Source organism: Pelecanus crispus, chromosome 6 (assembly GCF_030463565.1).
Source record: "Pelecanus crispus isolate bPelCri1 chromosome 6, bPelCri1.pri, whole genome shotgun sequence".
Lineage (NCBI taxonomy): Eukaryota > Metazoa > Chordata > Aves > Pelecaniformes > Pelecanidae > Pelecanus > Pelecanus crispus.
Window position 1 is genome coordinate 54,023,785 of NC_134648.1, and position 18,359 is coordinate 54,042,143.

Sequence of the window (18,359 nt, forward strand, 5' to 3'; positions counted from 1 at the left end):
TAAGTGCAACAAAAACACTAAATTAGCCATGAAGATCATGCATATCCAACAGCTTTTACCAGACATGACTGTGACCCAGGCCTCTAAGTACAGAAATATTTAAATCCTAAGGAATCAGCTCTCTTATTTTCTGCTTCACCAGATGATGTTTCCTTTTGACCAGTCATAGCAATATTGTTTCCATTATAATAATTAAACATTTATTAAAATACTATATATTTAAGAGTTAATATATGGTTTCTTTCAGTAATAAAATATGGAATACTCTTTTTTTTTTTTTTTCAATGACATTCAGACCCCAAAACTTAAAGGAGAAACATTCATGCTGAAAATTGATCAATGTACAGCACTAGGTCAGAAATAACATCTCTTGATTAAAACCCCAGGATCTTACTGTGAATCTGTACATTGATTAACAATTCACTTTTCCCTTTTCAACATCTGGCAGTGAGTGAAATACAAACCCAGACTATCCGACGCTGAAGCAAATCTAATGGCCTCAGCGTAGCTGTTACCGTCCATCTTTCTGACAGACTCTAGATACTTGTCTTTCAGAGACAGACTGCTCTGTGTCTTGGATCAGCACCACCATTTCTAACACATGCAGGGCACAGTAGAATGTCACATTGCAATCCTGGGTATTTCATGCCTGGTACTTCATGCAGTGTCCTCTTTGCAAGTCTCCATGTCTCTCTCAATGAGGCATATGCACACATTTCCAAACAAATAAGCTGCATTTTTAAAAAGATATTAAATACGACATATAAAAGACTACAATGTTGTTAAAAGAAATGGCTAGTAACAGTCAAAAGAAAAATTCCAGTTAAAAGTATGATGCTCTGAATACAGATGAAAATGTATCTTAATATATTTAAACCTTAACTGTTCATATTAACATCAGGGCTATTTATTTTGTTGCAAATATCTATTTCTTTATATACAAACAGAAGAGCAAGCACACAGATAAAAAGATGAAGACTCTGAATCTGAGCTTTATACTATTATGGACTGTCCACGTCCACTGCTGTGTACTTTTTGACAATAATGGAAAGGATACATACCTGCAGTCATCCCCTCCAGCACTGACCACGTATCTATCTCCACTTGTAAATCGAATATTAGTCAAGTGGGCAGAGTGACCTAAGAACCGTTTGTGTTTTGCCTGAAAAAAAACCCCAACAATAAAATGAGAGTCTAAATACTCTGTGTCCTCCTAAATCAAACGAGATATGCATGTTTTTATCTACCTTTTTATTGCATCACATATTTATATAATTCAGAATGTTATATAGGTTTTCAAACGTGAAAGATCTCCTGAAGGAGAACTACTATTGAGCTGCAACACAGATTAAATTGTCACCAAATGAGACGGCACCTGCAAATTGGGAACAATGCTCAAGCTAAGACAATAAAACGAAATATATCTTGTCACATGATTAACCTCTAAATTTTGTATAAAATTCCTAACACTGAAAAAATTATTTTCATTTTAAGTGTGCGAGCAGTTTACATTGTGCAGTCTCAAATCCTGAAAATTAACAGTGCTAGTGTTAGCAAAAAAGCTGTAAACTCTTCATCCATGGAAATACACAGATGAGACTAAAATTACCAGCGGTCTTCCTTATCTGTCAAACGGAGATTGGAGATGTGGATAAATAAAACTAAGGGCTTTGAGACTTTCAGTATGAAGGCACTATGCTAACGCAGACTGGCAGACAACATTAACACCTACAATAGCTTATAACAAGAGCTATTGCACAAAATGCTAGGAAAACTTTGAGGTGAAGCATACTTATGAGAGTATAGAGCTAAAGTTACATAGATGCATTAAAAAGCTACAAATTTAGAGTAGGAGATATTTCCATCATACATCTTCTAGAGAAACAATACAAGACCATAACACGAACAGTACTTTTTGCTTTAACAATGCAAAAACAAGTTCTTACAAATTTTTCAGGACATGGAAAGTCAAACAGTTTGACCATGCCAAAATCATCTCCTGTTACAAGATTGATTCCCGAGTGAGAGACACAGGCACAGTTTACATCAGCTTTTTCAGCATGCCTGGACCAGATTCCAATTACTTCATCCCCAAGAACACTGAAACAGAAAAGCAAGAGATTGTTTTGAAAACCATAGCAAAAACAATAGAGTAAGGATATAGTAAGCAGCTCTCATATTGTAACTGGTTTTATAAAAAAGTAATTTTTACATTTTATTCTTAAATACACACATCTTGTATAGGTTTTACTCTGTAGTTAATTTTTTATAGTATTCTGTAATTGCTTCTGAAATTGATTCAGTGATATAATTCCCAAAATAACGTGGCTCATGACAACACTAAGAAGCCAAGGTGAAATCAATAGTACTAATATTGTCCAGTGAGGCATTTGCCAAAAACAATGAACGAAGAAAGGACAATTAAAAATAGAATGCCATAGCATAAGCATTAGGTGAGTAAGTGTCAGCTGTTGGAATATAAAAATATGTATATTCTCATTATAACTATGTTTTGTTGATTCTGTAACATTTTCATATCAATTAGATGAAAAGTTTCCTTGAGTCCAGTGAAGATTCTTCATTAAAATCAAGAGAGAAATCGTCCTAAACAGAAAACATAATTATCTTAAGACTCCAAAACAGACAGACATAGAAGATATCCTTTGTAAAGCCTTGTGAAAAGTTGCTTTTTATTCAGCTGTGCTTACAATGTATATGCATACTTCTAAGAATGCACAGAAACAAGCACTTCTTCATTTGTTAATAGGTGAATGATTTGGGAATTTTTCTGGGATTCTTTCCCCCAAAATCAGAGCACAGCACACTACATTCAAAAAGGAATTATTTACTTCAGACATACTGAACTGGGTCAGAAAACACAGGTTTCTTGTTTTCATATAAAAGAGGTGACAAAAATAGATTAGCCAAGCAGAAAACAGAAAGCTAGCAAAATGATTTTCAGAGCCCTCTGAAAAGCTTGTAGTTTTAGTTACGTCTTGAAGCAAAATGGTCAGGATTACTATTATTTAAAGTGGTTCATATGTGGAAAATTTTCAAGTATTTATTCTCAATTTTTGTCTGAGGGTCCTAATTGAAAGCAGGCAAAGGAGCCTGAAATAAGGCACAGGAAATCAGATTTGCACAGAATATAAAACAAACTATTTAAATGTGAAATAAAACTAAAATCTTGTATCATTCTCCATGTAATTTCTAAGTCTATTTTGAATTCAATATAATAGCTTCAATGTATTTAAAAGTACTTTTGTATACCTTTTAATATGCAAATGTTAATAGCAACTTTAAAATACAGATACAATTAGTGTAATACTGTAAATAAAACTTGAATTATCACAGTCTTGTATTGTCTTTTCATGTTTTGATATGTTTTAATTTTCCTTGTACTCTTATCCCCAAATCGCTATTTTGAAGTAAATACTGCAGTATTCCAGGTAATTTGCACAGTGCAATGAAAAACTACTGAGGCTGCTAGAGATGTATCAAAGGAAGCTAGATATACACAACAAATAGAAAGGCACACAGTAAAGAGATCAGTTTTTATCGGATATCCTCACTGGTCAAACAGCTCATGTTCTACTGAGGGAATGTGCTAGGTACTTTCTTTTGCTGTACTGTACTTACCTGATCTGTTGCCAGAGCACATGGGTGCATTAAAAGAAAATATCTGACTGAATGAAGGGATGAAATATGTTTTTAAACAGTAAGTGCTTCTGTGCTTCTCCTGGAAGTTACAAGTGTTTTCAGGTGTAAATGTGTAACATTTACCTTGTCCAAGTAGCCCACGTTATCCTGTCAATCACAGCCTGGTCCACAAGCTGTTTTCCTGAAGGCACTTCATAGACTTGCCTTTTGTAAGACCCAGTAGAGACCTTTGAGACGACCACAGAGAATTTTAAATACATGAACTTGTTTGAAAAGATAAAGATGTTCTAAAGGGCTTTGAAAAGCATTTTCTTGATAGTTACCTCTTACTCTGTAACTTATCTATTAATAAAACTTGCTCAATGATTTGAAAATTCTGAAAAATCTATACAAGTGTAAAGCAACAGTGAGAAAGCATAAAAAAATCTTCAATTTTAAAATGTCTAATTAATAAAAAAATAACTGAAACATCTTGTATTCTGCACATAATACTAATTCTCTCTCTATATATTGTATGTTAGTATATGTGTGTGTATAAATAAGGCAAAATAAACTCATATCTTTAAAACTGACAGAAAGGTATTTCTCTCAGCCTGCAGACGTTGATTTGATAGTGAGAGAAGCTTATTCCACCTCTCAGACGTGAACAAAATATAGAAAGCAAAGTATGCCTGCTTTATTTTGATTTTAATTTCTTAAAATTAAATTTCCAGTCCTGTGGCTGGGAGTTCTAACACCATGATTTTGGTGCTGCTCCACGAAGGCTAGCACTGAAACGACGTGTAACGCTACCATTCTGGTCAGGGATATGAAGAATTCACAGGTCCCTGGGGCTTACAGAATGATAGACTGTACTCCTTCCTCTTTGAAGATAACCCATCAACATCATGGAGATAAAAAGGCAGGAGACACATTACAGTAATTTTGAAATCTGTTTCTCCTTTCTATGCTTATTTCTTGTATTTAATATCTAGGATAACTATTTTCATCATCCATTTATCACTACAACAAAGTACTAGTCTAGTGACAGTAACCTACTACATTTCATTACAAAACTTAGCAGTTGTCAAAGGAGAATACTTGCAGAGTATCTATCTTGAGTACCTTTTCTATTTAATATCTTGAACAACTAATGACTGATACCTGGAGAGAAGAGCTATCTGCAGAGAAGTCCATCTGGATCACAAAACTTGGGATGTCTTTGCAATAGCTGACTCGATTTAGTGTGGGACCCAAAGTCAGATCATAAAAATCCACTGCATTCTCACTGGAACCAACTGCTAGGTAACGAGAATCTGGGCTAAACCTGAACAGATAAAAGGGTTTTATGAACACAGGTTGGCACTTACAACAGATTCTAATATTTGAGTGGCACAGGTGAATTTGCATTTCCAGTATCTGCTATCCAGAACTAAAGAGGGAGGTAGAGTATTTTGTCTGCTAAGCAAAGTAACTTTTGAAACAAATAAAATTTTAAGGGAAAGTATATGCAGTAGAAGGTGGCAATAATTTTGGTACAGCTGTCACATAGAAGTGAACTGCGAACATCTCTGGAATAACTGTTCATTATCTGATCTCATTACTCTCACAACTTTGTGACATGCCCCTGATGAGTTTGACTCTCTAACACTGTACTTACAAGGCTACAAACTAGAAAAATGAAATGCTGTAAATGAAGAAAAGCCAGACCTTCTAGATTAAATGTACTGAATAAAAAGATGTGAAATCAAAGCTTTGATCTGCCCAATGTATCTTTGCATGGTGGTTTCTTTCCTCCAGTTTTCCTTTCTAGTCTTAAAACTCAGTAGCTTCCTGAGCTGAACAAATTCTTTACAGCCCCTTTTGTTACTAGGGAACTTTCTTTATTTCTCTTATCTCCAAGACATACCGTGGGACAGCTTTCTGATTCCAGCAACCCCCTAACTCTGAGCAGGGCTCTCCTGCCCTTCTGCAGCAAGGTCCCTGTTCACTTGTATTTGTCCCACTCACCCCACTTTGCTTTCCAGAAGCTTCCCTGAGCTGATCACGATCAATTTATCTCACAGGAGGAACAGCCTCGTCCCCCATTCAGGAAACAGAAGCAAAATTTTACTTCTGCTAACTCCTTTCTAATAAAACACATTAAAGATCAAACTGATAGACAGACATTTCCATTATCTCTCACAATCCAGTCTGCATCTGTAAACTTCTGATCTCATTTTACCACCTACACATCATCTCATCCTGCTCCTTTTCACACATTCTCATCTGCCCCCTGATAAGAGTGGTCTGTTCCTATTGTACATTTACTTCCCCATTCACCCTTCATTTTAACTAACCCTTGGCAATATTATCATCTGACACCCCCCCTATGGTACTGCCTGGTTTTTGACTGATTGCTATCTCTTATCTTCATGTACCTCCCCCTTCCTTTTTATTCCTAATATCAGAGTAGTCCCACAATCTCCACAATTCACTCATTGATTCCAGATCGCTGAAATATCATTGCAATGCTCCTCAGAACATAAAATTGTATTTTTAAAAAATCAAAATAATACAGATTTCTAGAGTACTACAAAAGACAAAGGCATTGTATTTTCTGACCTGATATCTTGAATAGCTGATCTTCTGTCCCTTTTTTTCCCCCAGATTTTTAGAGAAGTCACAAGCAAGATAATAAATTCTCCATTTTTCATGCCAATAGCTACCATATCACCTTCTGGGCTGTAACAAACAGTACGAGCTGCATGTCCTAAGCTGACTTTGTTCAGCATCTTCTGTGAAGAAATAAAAACCCAGAAGAGTAAATGTTTCTATTTGTTCATATTCAAAAAATACCTTATGCTAACGGTTTGCCACTATCAGATGGATTATTCTCAGACTACATTAACAAACAAGTTTCAAGTCCTCAACACCACCATAAGTCTAGGATTTTTTTTTTCCTCCCTGAACAACAACTTTTCTCCAACACCTACCTTTTCAGCAATATCCCAGAGTCTTACTGTGCCATCTTCTGCAGCAGAAAGGAAAAAATCTCTGGAAGGATGCGTTGCTAGGCCCCAGATTGGTCCATCCATATGACCATTAATTAGAATGTTACATGCAGCATTTTTCTCTCCAACTTCAATTATTTCAGCATTTCTTGTCCCAACGAGAATTTTCCCCTTGAAAAACATTGAAAGAATTATCTCTGATACAATACATTAACTACTCATTATGAACAGTAGTAAAGATATAATTCAAAGCTATAGTTCTGCCAAGAAGGTTCGCTGAAATCAAGTAAACAAATAATCAAAGACAATTTATTTTTTCAACTCCTCTATGATTTGAGTACAAAACTGTATATAAATCATGATGCTAGTTGAGTTATTGCTTGTAAGTCAGATATTTGAAGTGTGAAAAGAAATCCTTAGTTAGTCTTTAATAAAAATACATACAGAATATTATCCTAAGATCTCACAAAGTAGACTTTTTTCTGCTGTAAAATCAGTTGTAGACACCTTCTAGCTCAACCTTTAATTTCAAATACTATTATAAGAGAAAGAGGAAGTAAACAATTTATCATATATTTAATTCTATAGATCAACCCACAAATTATAGGCTTTATTTTTACCTTGCCTCTACAAACAGAGCGAACACAGTCCGTCATTTGTCCTGTCTCTAGTCTGAAGGCACGACATCGTTTCAGCTCTTGATCCCATAGCTTAACTGCTCCTCCTTCCTTTGATCTATCAAGAAATCAGGAATAACAATGAGTATAATGGCTGACACAAAAAAGGCAATTAATGCGTGAAAGAACTATATCATTCAGTGTAACGTATCGAAACTGAGGAATTTAGTTTTAAATCATTAAAGATTCCATTTGTTTTTACATAACAGGTGATGTTAATATACTGAACCTCCTAGCTAAGCAAGAAATACTGATTCAAAGTCCTCGTCTACTACTTTACAGAACAAGTTGAAAGACGGTTGCTGCTAAGCTTAGTCTGAATTAGTAGCTCTTAGGGAATCTGTCTAGTCAAAGGAACAGTTAAGTGTGTGAACAAACTGCCATCTTATTATTAAGACAGGCAGAGATTATCAAAATCTAGTTGAGGGAAACAGAAAAGAGATGTATTTTACTACTGTGAAATAAATTACACAAGATTTTCACTTTTGTGAAAGTGTCACTATTTTCACTGCTGTGAAATAAATGACAAAGATTCCAGTTGAGCTGGGTTGTAAGTTTTACCTGTCTTCAAAGAGAAAAGCATCTCCCCCAGAGAAAATATAATGTTCCACAGTACTGAGCTGCCAGTGTTACAAATTTGGTTATTGAATGAACCCTGACAAAGAACTCCAGAATGTTTAATCACAATTACTGCTTTTGTACTATTATTACTAAAAGAACTGTAATGAATTATAAATTGCTAGTCCTTGTAATATAATATTCTTTGCTTCCCAATAGCACTGTTTTGACATATGATTGGTCATCATACTCAGCAAAAAGATTTTATCAAAAGAGGCTGGTGAATTGCAATTAAGAATGCCAAGGCAGAAGCAAACATATAATTTTCCTAAATGTAGAATTTGTTTTGTATACTTTCAATACTCCATTTTCCCACAGGAGACAAATTATTGTTTCTTACCATTACTCATTACTGTTTCTTTCAGGTCAAATAGTAATTATTAAGAGACTTGAAGCTAAGTGGTAGAGAGAACATTCTCCAAATAAAATCACAGTGATGTTTTATAAATACTAGAAGAAAGTATTTCAAGCACAGGAATAAGTTTTCAGCTGGGTCTGAATATCAACCAGGATCTTTAAAGAGTATTTAAGGAAAAGGTAGTGACTGGCCTGTGTCCAGTACAATGGGGCACTATCATGCCATCAGATGGACTGTGTTACAGCTGAAGCATTTTTCTTTTATCATTAGCAAGGTGCTAAGAAAAAATTAAAATGCTTGAAGAGATATTTTGCTTACAACCCCAGAAACAAAGGATGCTGCTGTACCTTAGATTTGAGAGAAGACAGTTTGCCATCATAACTAAACAGATCCTTCCTTTAATAGAAGCTGTGCATTATGCTGTTTTAATATGTATCATTCATTTATTTAATCACAGTTGGGCAAATTACTTGGACTAACAACCTCAGTTCAACTTCAGAAAAAGACGTAACCCACCAAGGACTAGGTAACTTTTTAATGCTTAAAGTTATATTTCAAACTAAATGTTTTTGCCTTCTCTCAAAAATAATACTGTTGTGATAAATACCACTGAACCATTTAGTAAAATGATAAAGTGATTTCAAGGCTACTTTTGATTATAATAGTTCAGCCCTTTTCAGCTTAAGGAGGGAGAACTGTGTCATCTCTTTTACAATTCGTGTATTTGTACTTGGAAACATTACCTGACTGATGTAATGCAGTATAACTGATAATGCAATATAATTGATAATCCATTCACATAATTTATTTTACACTTGCCTATTATTTTTAACCAAAGTAATGTAAAGTCATCATAAAATGCCTGAAGAAGCTTGCCCATGTGCTTTAGAAAGATGACTGTTATCTAGAAGTTAAAATTATGAAGAACTACTTGTATACCATTTAGATTCTGATTCTTCCCCCTTGGCTTTAGGTATATGAGCAAGGCATCCAGGTCAGGATCCTAGCCACTCTAGGCTTTCTCTAATAATCAACAGAAAAAAATAGGTACTTGAACCTCATGTGGGCTTACCTGGACTTTGGAGGTGGTGGCTACTTTTTTCCCTACCAACTATTCAGGGATCTGAAAGTGACTACTCTCCTAGCTTTGATGTCTCAACTGCCTAGTGTTAGATGGGATGAATCCAAACCATTTTTAAAGTATACATGTGCAGGGAGAAAAAAGAAAAAAGACGACTCACGGCCTTTCTTTGCCTCCTGTAACAATCAAACCATCTCTTAATGTGGTATACATTGTGAAAACAGGTCCATTGTGAGCTTTGGCCACAATTCGTATCAACACATGATCTTTCCAAACACAAACATCTCCACTGATAGTACCTGTAAATGTCAAGTTATTCTGAAAAGGGGAAAAACATACTCATCATCTGATTCTGAGTAAGGCAGGAAGAAAAACATTCAGAAATAATGATCATCATTTGCTTTTAGGCTACATTGCTTTTATTTGCTGCTGTAGAAGAGCAAGTTGTGGAAGGGGTAATAAGAACCTGTAGGGACAAAACAATAAGCTACTATATTCTTTCTTGAAGTCTGAAAGATGCTTTCTTGTAGCTAATAGGCTTTGCACTGCAAGAAGAAATGCAATGACTTAAGCTTCAGCCATAGGCTATGTTTTCAGCCTATCAGGTGTGCCAACTGTGGTAAAAAAGTAGAAAACCAAGAATACTTTTGACATTTCACACAAACAGGCAATTTGCACCCCCTTGCTACATACGTTATGGTTGCATTCATTTTTGTTGTTAGGTGAAGGTACTCACTGGATTACAGTAACCATTAGTGTACAAAGAAAACAATCTGACTTAGCTCAGAACTAAAAGCTGCCTGTTCTTCTTTACTTCTGCTTCCTGTTTTTGAAAGGTAACAGAAATAAATTTAACTACCTCTGAAATTTAAGGGCAATTTATTAGGATACAATTAAAACCAACAGGAACTGGTTATTGAGCAAAACTGTTTTGGTAACTTATGTGAACAATTCTCAAATTACATACTATGTGTAGTATTTTAGAGTACCAGCATGAGTAAATAAAAGAGGACTGGAAATGAACTTGGGAGCAGATCCGAGATTGTCCTCACAGCATAACTGTTGGGCTGTTTCCAATCCCTCTTTAGGAGCACCTGAACTAGCTCCTTCTGAGAGAAAATCAAGGAAGAAAAGCACTCCCAGAACTGCTCCCTATGGAGAACACACCAGGTTTGGCTTTATTCAGTTTGCACAGCTTTTTACAAAACCCCTGCAAGCTTTGCATCCTCAAACAACCTCATACCATACTGCAGGACATTCAGCATACAGCCTGATTTTCATGCTAAGAATCTGTCCCTCCATAAGAAAGTTCACAGAGGTTTTTCAAACCCCAGACTAATGCCTGGGCTGTGCGTCTCTAACAGTTACCTTTTGGAAGATACCTTATTGCTTTGTAGGACTCTCTCTTAAATCAGAGGTACCTGAGAGAGAGAGACACCACTCCAGAAAAGAGACAGTCTTGTGAGAAATGAAACCACAGGCCAGTTAGAGTCTCAAAAATCAAAATCAATAGTATAAATTCAGTCTGGACCCAACAGGCAGATCAGCAAGCAGGACAGTAATGCACGCAATAAAATAGAAACACCACTTCACACAAGAAGTCTATGGCTATCTGCCCAGCTGAAGAGATGAGTGCTGCTCATACAGAGCAACTCCTGAAATGGCAAAGAGGTGGAACTTCACAACAAAGCCCTCATCTGTCAAAAACAATTCAAAGCAAAACAAAACCCTACTGTGATCTTCTAAACAGTCATAGATGTTAACAAATGCCCCAGGACAATGCTGCTCTCAGATCACCCTTGACTAATAATGCATACAGATTATAATGCAATCACCCCCCGGTGGGCATAAAATTAGCCTCATTTCTACTGTTTGGTTCCTGCAGTCTAGAGTCAGCTTTGGTTTACCTGGATTAAATACCAAGCAGCATATTATCAGTCCAAAGCACCTATGTTTGTTTCTTTTGAAAACACACAAATCCACAATCTTTTTTCTTTTCTGGTCTAAAGAAAGCTAGTATTAGTTCTAACTAGCAGACAAGTATTAGAAATGCTAAACTGAGTTTAATAAAACAACTGACATACTCATAAGCAGGTCAGAAAAGTCTCATTGAACTGAATAAAGGCAGAAGAGTAAAAAAATTTTTGTTTGTATGCATTTTAAAATAGTTTGTTAAGGTACATACCGCTCCAAAAGCTACAGATAGCATTGTTTGCATTCGGGCATCTTCTATGGAGCTCAGCAGCCCTTTTTTACTGAGAAGGGCTCTTCCAGCCAGTGTCCAGAACCTCACGTGTTTTACTCCCACAGAAACAAACTGGGTATCTGAATCTGGTCTGAATTCTGCTACAAATATACGCTGGTTATGACCAGCTCGGCTAGCAATTTTGGCACCTGGCAGAGAGAAAATGGACATTTTGAACTAGCTGAGAAAAATATACATTTTAAAATTAAAAATATAATTTAAAATATAAAATTTGTATTTTTAAATATATTAAAATTAATTTAAAATTATATAAATTAAAGTTAAAGTTTAATTTAAATTTAAATTAGTTTAATAAAGTTTAATTTAAATTTAATTTATATTAAAGTTAAAAAAATATAAAAATTATGGAGAATGATGAGTCATCCAAGACCGTGCAGGTTGTGAAGAAAAGCACTAACTGCTCCTAAATGAAAACTAAATTAAGATTCAGATTTAAAAAAAAATTATTTAATAAGACCCAGTAGCAAAGTGCAGCACCTACTGAAGGTGCCATCTAATTACAATTTTCAATTTCCTCAGGAGTATAAAAGAGTTAGAAGCTCAGATCCAAGTAAGTTTTCATCTCCTCTGAAATTCCTACAACTCCTCTGAAAATCCCAAACTCTGGACAAATTACAAGAGACTAATGAATGACTTCCCTGCAAATTTTGTCCAAAATTAGAAAACTTTCTTCTTTCTGCAGAAAATGCAGAAACTGACTTCGTTACCTACGGTCTTAGATTCAAAGGTAATGCTTTTCCAGTCTCTTCAGACATGTTAAAATCAGACATTTTGACCCATAGGAAGATTCCTTGATCTGGATCCTTAGCTGCCACGTTGAATCTGTATCAACTCTTAAGAATGAGCACAGGCACGTCCCGACTGAAACAGCAGTGAATTGCTGCATGAGCTTTTACCACACATCCTTCATAAATACACATTTGACATTGCATCCAGCTCCACAGGATCTAGCGGACAAGCTGCGAAGGATCACTTTTTATTAACTTGATAGCTGATCTTTGAACTTCTGAGAGATACTAGTTGATCAATGGAAATCTCCAAAGGGAGAGGAAATAAACCTCTAAGACTAAAGAATCAGCTTCATAATCTGGGCATGGCTTTGCCAGACAGAAAGGAGATGAGGAAAGGAGCTGACCAAATCACTTTAGCCTAAATCCTGAACTCAGATCAAAGCCAATCTGAAAGCATGTAGTATAGCTTAAGACACCAATTACAAAGCTGCACAGAGGAGCTGTACTGGCATCACCATTTCTGCAATTTGCAATTTTTGGGGGATAATTTTAGGAGTAGAACAACTTAGTCAGCAATCAGACTTTAAAGAAGAATAAGAAGAGAGAAGAGTAGAAAATTTCTTCTTGGAGCAAAAAGGATTTTATAAAGAGTTTTTACTAAACAGCAAAGAAATGACTGAAATAAAAAATTAATGAAGACTACAATTTTCTTTAATTATTCTGACTGGAAATCAGTGAACTATCTTGATCTTTATGCAACAGTTCCAAAGGAGATATATTTAGCAGTTACTAGAATGGCTAAGTACATTTATTTTACCTCTTCTTGTATTTATTGCAATATTTATTGCAATTGCACAGCATTTATTGCAATAATTTTCGATCTGCTGATATTTTTATGTTACAATTGCTCTTGACTCAAGCCCGCATACCTCTAACAAAATAAACACCCTCTACAAAAACAATCACTTTCCTACCTTCCTGCCACTTCCAAATGGTAATGGTATGTTCGGGATCCAGCCCTATGGAGAGCAGCAGTTTGCCAGTGGCACTGAAACTGACTGAGCAAACGCCCTTTGAATGGTAGCACCGCAGCACCGACAGCGTCTGTTTGTTCATTGCGTCCCACACATGAATAGAAGGAGCTGTAGCTACACAAATATAAAACATGCAATTAGTATACATTTTGAAAACGTCTAATGACGTGCTTATTGAAGCAGTTAATATTTTTTAATATGACAAGTAAAAGTGTTCTGGTCAGACAGAGGAAAAAAAAAAAGAAAGAAAAGAAAGGAGATTTTGGCCTCCCTTTGGAAACCAATTTACGGCAAACAGGATCATTATGTAGAACTGAGAAGTTGGCCTCATGACACTACTGGAGATGAAAACTTTGCTTAAGCTGTTACTGGACTTCTGAAGCACAGCAGAAGCTCTGAAAGCAAGCTGTCTTCTCCTGTTTTTCTCCTAGTAAAACTTAGCTCAGCATGCTAACTAAAAAACCTTCATAAATATTGAGTAGATCATCAAGAATGCAATTTCTACATGGGGCTTTTGGACAACTGATAGCTACAGAGAAATTAGTTTACAGTGCAAGGCCAAAATCTCCTTTTCTACAAAATGGCCATCTGTCTGAAATGCATGCTCTCTTAGGAGAATGTCAGCTGAATAATCAGCTTGCTTGCTGATGTAGAAGAACTAGGGTATTTAATTTAGTTTGCACTGCAAGCCCTTTGCAGTAAGAACTGCCTTTCCACGCTACTCATGTACGTGATTATTTCTATTATGATGACATTTGGTTTTTTTCCAAATGCAATGCCTTCTCCAAAGATCTTGCAATTCATGTAGAGTTTGCAATTTCTGAATAGCACCTAAGGCATTTCCAGGACAGTAAGATTCTCTCTCAAACTTCTTTACTTCTGATCCCTAGTAAATCTGATTGCAGACTCTGGAGGTTACTGGTTATTGTCGTAGACCCAGATTCACATAAACTAAATTCTATTTCAGCTCCATGCTTTGTGTTTCTAATCAGCTACATCTAGTCCCTCAAAGGCACACATATGATGGGAAACAGTAGGCACAGGGACCTAGGTAAAATGTTAGCCACATGAAACTAAGTTTTTGAGCACAATTCCACAGCTGTTCCAAAACAGTCTTTAGGACTATCTTCTTAATTTCTTCTGCTTCCCATTGGAATTTCCTCTCATGGCACCAACATACCATTATCATCACCTTTTGAGAGGTACTACAGCATAGTATAGACATGCCATTAAAACAGAAAGGGCAGGGTTTGGCAACAACTGTCATGTCTCAAAATTTTCAGCAGACTCCTTACTGTCCTTATGGAAAGTTGAGGGAAAGGAAAGCTTTATCACAGCTCTGAACTGTTTTTTCCTCTTCAGCACTCCCCTTGGTAAAATTCAGTATTGCCCTTGACCTGTGCACCTCACCTATAACCTTGGACCAAATTTTTCTTGTGCCTGGCAGACAGAAACCTTCTAGATTTCATGAACAGGAACTGACAAAATCTTTCAGAGCAAGATTTGCAGGACAGAGAACACTGACTCCTGAGTCCTTCTGCTTGACGGTGTTCTTCTGAAAGTCTCCGTCCTGACCTTGCATCCTGCTTATGGAATACTCCAGCTGCTCAACATCTGCTCTCACAAGAGAGATTTTGTAAGGTGTCATCTCCTCCTGGGAGAAGTTACATAAAACTACCATGGGCTGGGCAGGACAAAAAATATCTTCAGTAAGATGAAGCAAATCTATACCAAATCATTATGAAGCTTAATTTGCCATTCCAGCCTATTATAAACATTACTGCTTCAAGAACCCCTGCATCACTGTAGACAACAGAAAATCGGAACTAGAAAAGCAAAAGTTGTCGGTAAGAAAGGTGCCAAATAGCCATCAATAAATTTTAAGTGAAACTATGCAAGTTTCTAATGAAGGCAGGCAGCAGCTTGGATTCCAGACTAATGGTTCCACAAAGAAGAAAAAAAATAAGAGTGCTGGTTTCAGGCAGTGACAACAGAATTTAGTAATATACACAAGCTCAAACTAAAGTTGCAGTAGGAAGGCGGCAAGTGAGAGAGGGAAAGTCTCCAAGCATTATATGCAGGGCTAGAGATGTTCTTTCATATAAACAACCATATCATCACTGCTTCTTTCATACAGTTTAAAAGTGTGGGAAAAGGTACCTATATTCTTCCTCCCATCCTTAGAGCAAGCACAATTTGGCATATTTAAAAGAAGTCAACACACATTAAAAATGCCATTGTACATTTGTTCTTCACAGAACAAGCTTTAGATCCACATGAAGATTATTATACGTTCTATGTACACATAAACACACATTTATGCATCTCTGAAGATGTGTCACGAGACAATTATGGCTGCTCAACAATGAACTCACTCACACATGATGGTGATGACTTTTTAAGATTACAGTTGAAAAAACAACATACTAATAAAAATAGCTCAGTCAAGACTGTCAAACTGTCAAAGACCCAAAATGATACAGAAAAAATTAAACTGACATCATAACAAGCATTTTGGATCAGTGGTAATAACTGCATGACAATCATACATAAATGTGAAAGGTGATTGTTTTTTTCACTCAGTCACCTAGGCCTCCTCAATGGAATTTACTTTTGAAATGCATCTTTAAAATTATACTCAATTGAGTGTCTAAAACAAATGCTAATTGTCAGCCCCAACACGTCTATAAAACCTGCAAGCGTACATAGGAATGCTACAGTAGCAGTATGTATTAGAACTCACTAATCACTGGGCAGCAAGAAGGGAATATGTTACAACAGAAGTAGTTTTTAAGAGTGTTCTAACATTTTAATTGTTTCTATATTTACACTTTGCTGAGCTGTTGTGGTTTATATTCAGTGCTGACAGTAATATGACTGATAAACTAAAAATGAATTCACGTCACTTATAGCTCTATAAAGCTGTAGACAGCTACTAGATAGGCTAACTACACCTGAAGATGTTAAAATTTTATTTCCCTTACCTGACATATCTGCTGAGTCTCCTGTAATGGAAAAGCAGCAGAAAAATAATTAGACCAGAAATACGATAAGTGCTAAAGAAAATATATGCCACATTTAGTGTAATTTCTTAACACACACCTTGATGTCATCTCTTTGCATTGCAGCAGCACCAATACTGCTTTTAGCGTTCAAGATGAACAATTACTGATAAAAGGCGGTCACATCAGAAATAAAAATTCGTAGAATGAATATACTTTGATTTCCATTTTGAGTTGCAACACAAAAATCTAGTTTTGGTGTATGTTAGGTGTCTCTTTGCCAAACCAAATAAAAAAGGTATTTTACAGGTTACCGATATTTTAACAAATTAAGTGGAAAAAAAAGTGCTGATTGCTATTCTGCTAAGAGGTGATGTTTACGTCTGATCTTGACAAGTGGCAAATACACCCAATGTTCTGCTAGAGGAGCATTAAGAAATCAGGATTATAAAGGTTCAGGTACTGGCAAATATTACCGAGACTCTGCATAACAGCATTACAGTTTAAAAATACTTGAAAATAGTGTTTCTGTAAATCTTTTGAAGATTTAAATCATGATGGTCAAGCTATGTTTGTGCCAGTCATACCAGTAGGAAAAGTAGGAGTAGTTAAGTATGTTCTTCATGGAGTATGCACTCCTTAACATCTGTTCAGAATCTAAAAATAAGTGTTGTTTAAAGATATTTTGCTTCCAGCTCATTTTTCAGATTTAATTCTCTCCTTAAAAATAGCGTGTTTTGTAGTTTAGTTTTTAAGTGTCATCTGCTCCTGATTTGTATGCCTTAATCCAGATTACAAAACAGTTAAAATTGTTCTACTGCTAGTTCACGTAGAAATGATTATGAAATAAAAAAAGCATTAAGCGTCCTGTGTTTCTTCTTGGGTAAGACAAACACTGAAGAAAATCCATGCAAAGAACAAATTTTCACATTATGCCTACTTTCTTCCCATACATTCTGTCATATGGAAAGGCAAACAGGGCCAGATAAGAAATACACCAAAAAACCAAATTCTTAAAGACAATAAAAGGTCTGTAATTCCTGCAAATGTTCTTTGCAATCAACCATAGGCAAAAATCTGCTGATAATTTTTTCCATTTAAATAATTTCCATTAATGATTTCTGTAAATGGATGTGAGGCAACAAACTCACCAAGAAATGAAGCTATTTTAGCTAGCATTTACTACTATCAGTAAGTCAATTTTAATGAGACATGCACCTAAAAATCCAAAAGACGGAGAGAAGCAGGTAATAAACTCTGACAAACTGACCAAATGTAGATGAAACATCTAAAACAAACCTGCAGAGGGAAGAAAAAAAAAAAAAAGCTATTCTGGCTAAAACAAACTAAGGGGTTTTTGTATTCTATGCACTAGGGAAAACAAGGTGGTTTTCAATCTGCTGAGAGACAACCGAAGGTATGAAAAGTGCAGCTGGGTTGTAGGACTACAAAAATTACACTATTCTGCAAAAGTTAGAAACAGCAGTATTAGTTCAACTATATAGATGCACAGTGGGTTTTTTCTTTTTTTTTTTTTTTTTTAAAAAAAAAACTGGTTAGTTCATAGATCAATTTTAATGTTACTATGAAACACACAGATTTTCCCACTAAATCTAAACCTATCTGTAGGGAAACCCATTAGGGTTTTGGTTCTGCCTAGAATATTACAACTATGTATTATCAAAACACCACGCAGGTATTATAAATCTCCCTAATGAGATAAAACCTACATAAAGTGACATCTATTTTAAGAATTCTGGTTTTAGTCCATACAGAAATGAAGGATAGCTCAGTTAAGCTTCTTTGGAACGGCTATGACTCTTTGGAAGGCGTAATGCAAGCTGACAGTTAAATAAAACCCGACTAATTTCATGGGGCTTAAGATTTCTAAAAAAATATTTTTTATAACAATCCAAACAAAAGATAAGCTCAATCTTCTTTCATGCCTCAATGCTTTTTG

At 35.7% G+C, this 18,359-nt stretch overlaps 1 protein-coding gene across 1 annotated transcript in view; it reads right to left on the reverse strand.

Annotated features, from left to right (window-relative positions):
- Positions 1–694: 694 nt before the first annotated feature.
- Positions 695–18,359, reverse strand: part of EML5 (EMAP like 5) — a 114,152-nt gene continuing 96,487 nt past the window's right edge. The window contains 12 exon segments of the mRNA XM_075711926.1: positions 695–731; positions 1,062–1,162; positions 1,947–2,100; positions 3,784–3,887; positions 4,804–4,966; positions 6,244–6,416; positions 6,615–6,803; positions 7,253–7,367; positions 9,527–9,684; positions 11,552–11,760; positions 13,338–13,511; positions 16,382–16,402. Of these exon segments, the coding sequence (XP_075568041.1) occupies positions 695–731; positions 1,062–1,162; positions 1,947–2,100; positions 3,784–3,887; positions 4,804–4,966; positions 6,244–6,416; positions 6,615–6,803; positions 7,253–7,367; positions 9,527–9,684; positions 11,552–11,760; positions 13,338–13,511; positions 16,382–16,402 (1,598 nt within the window).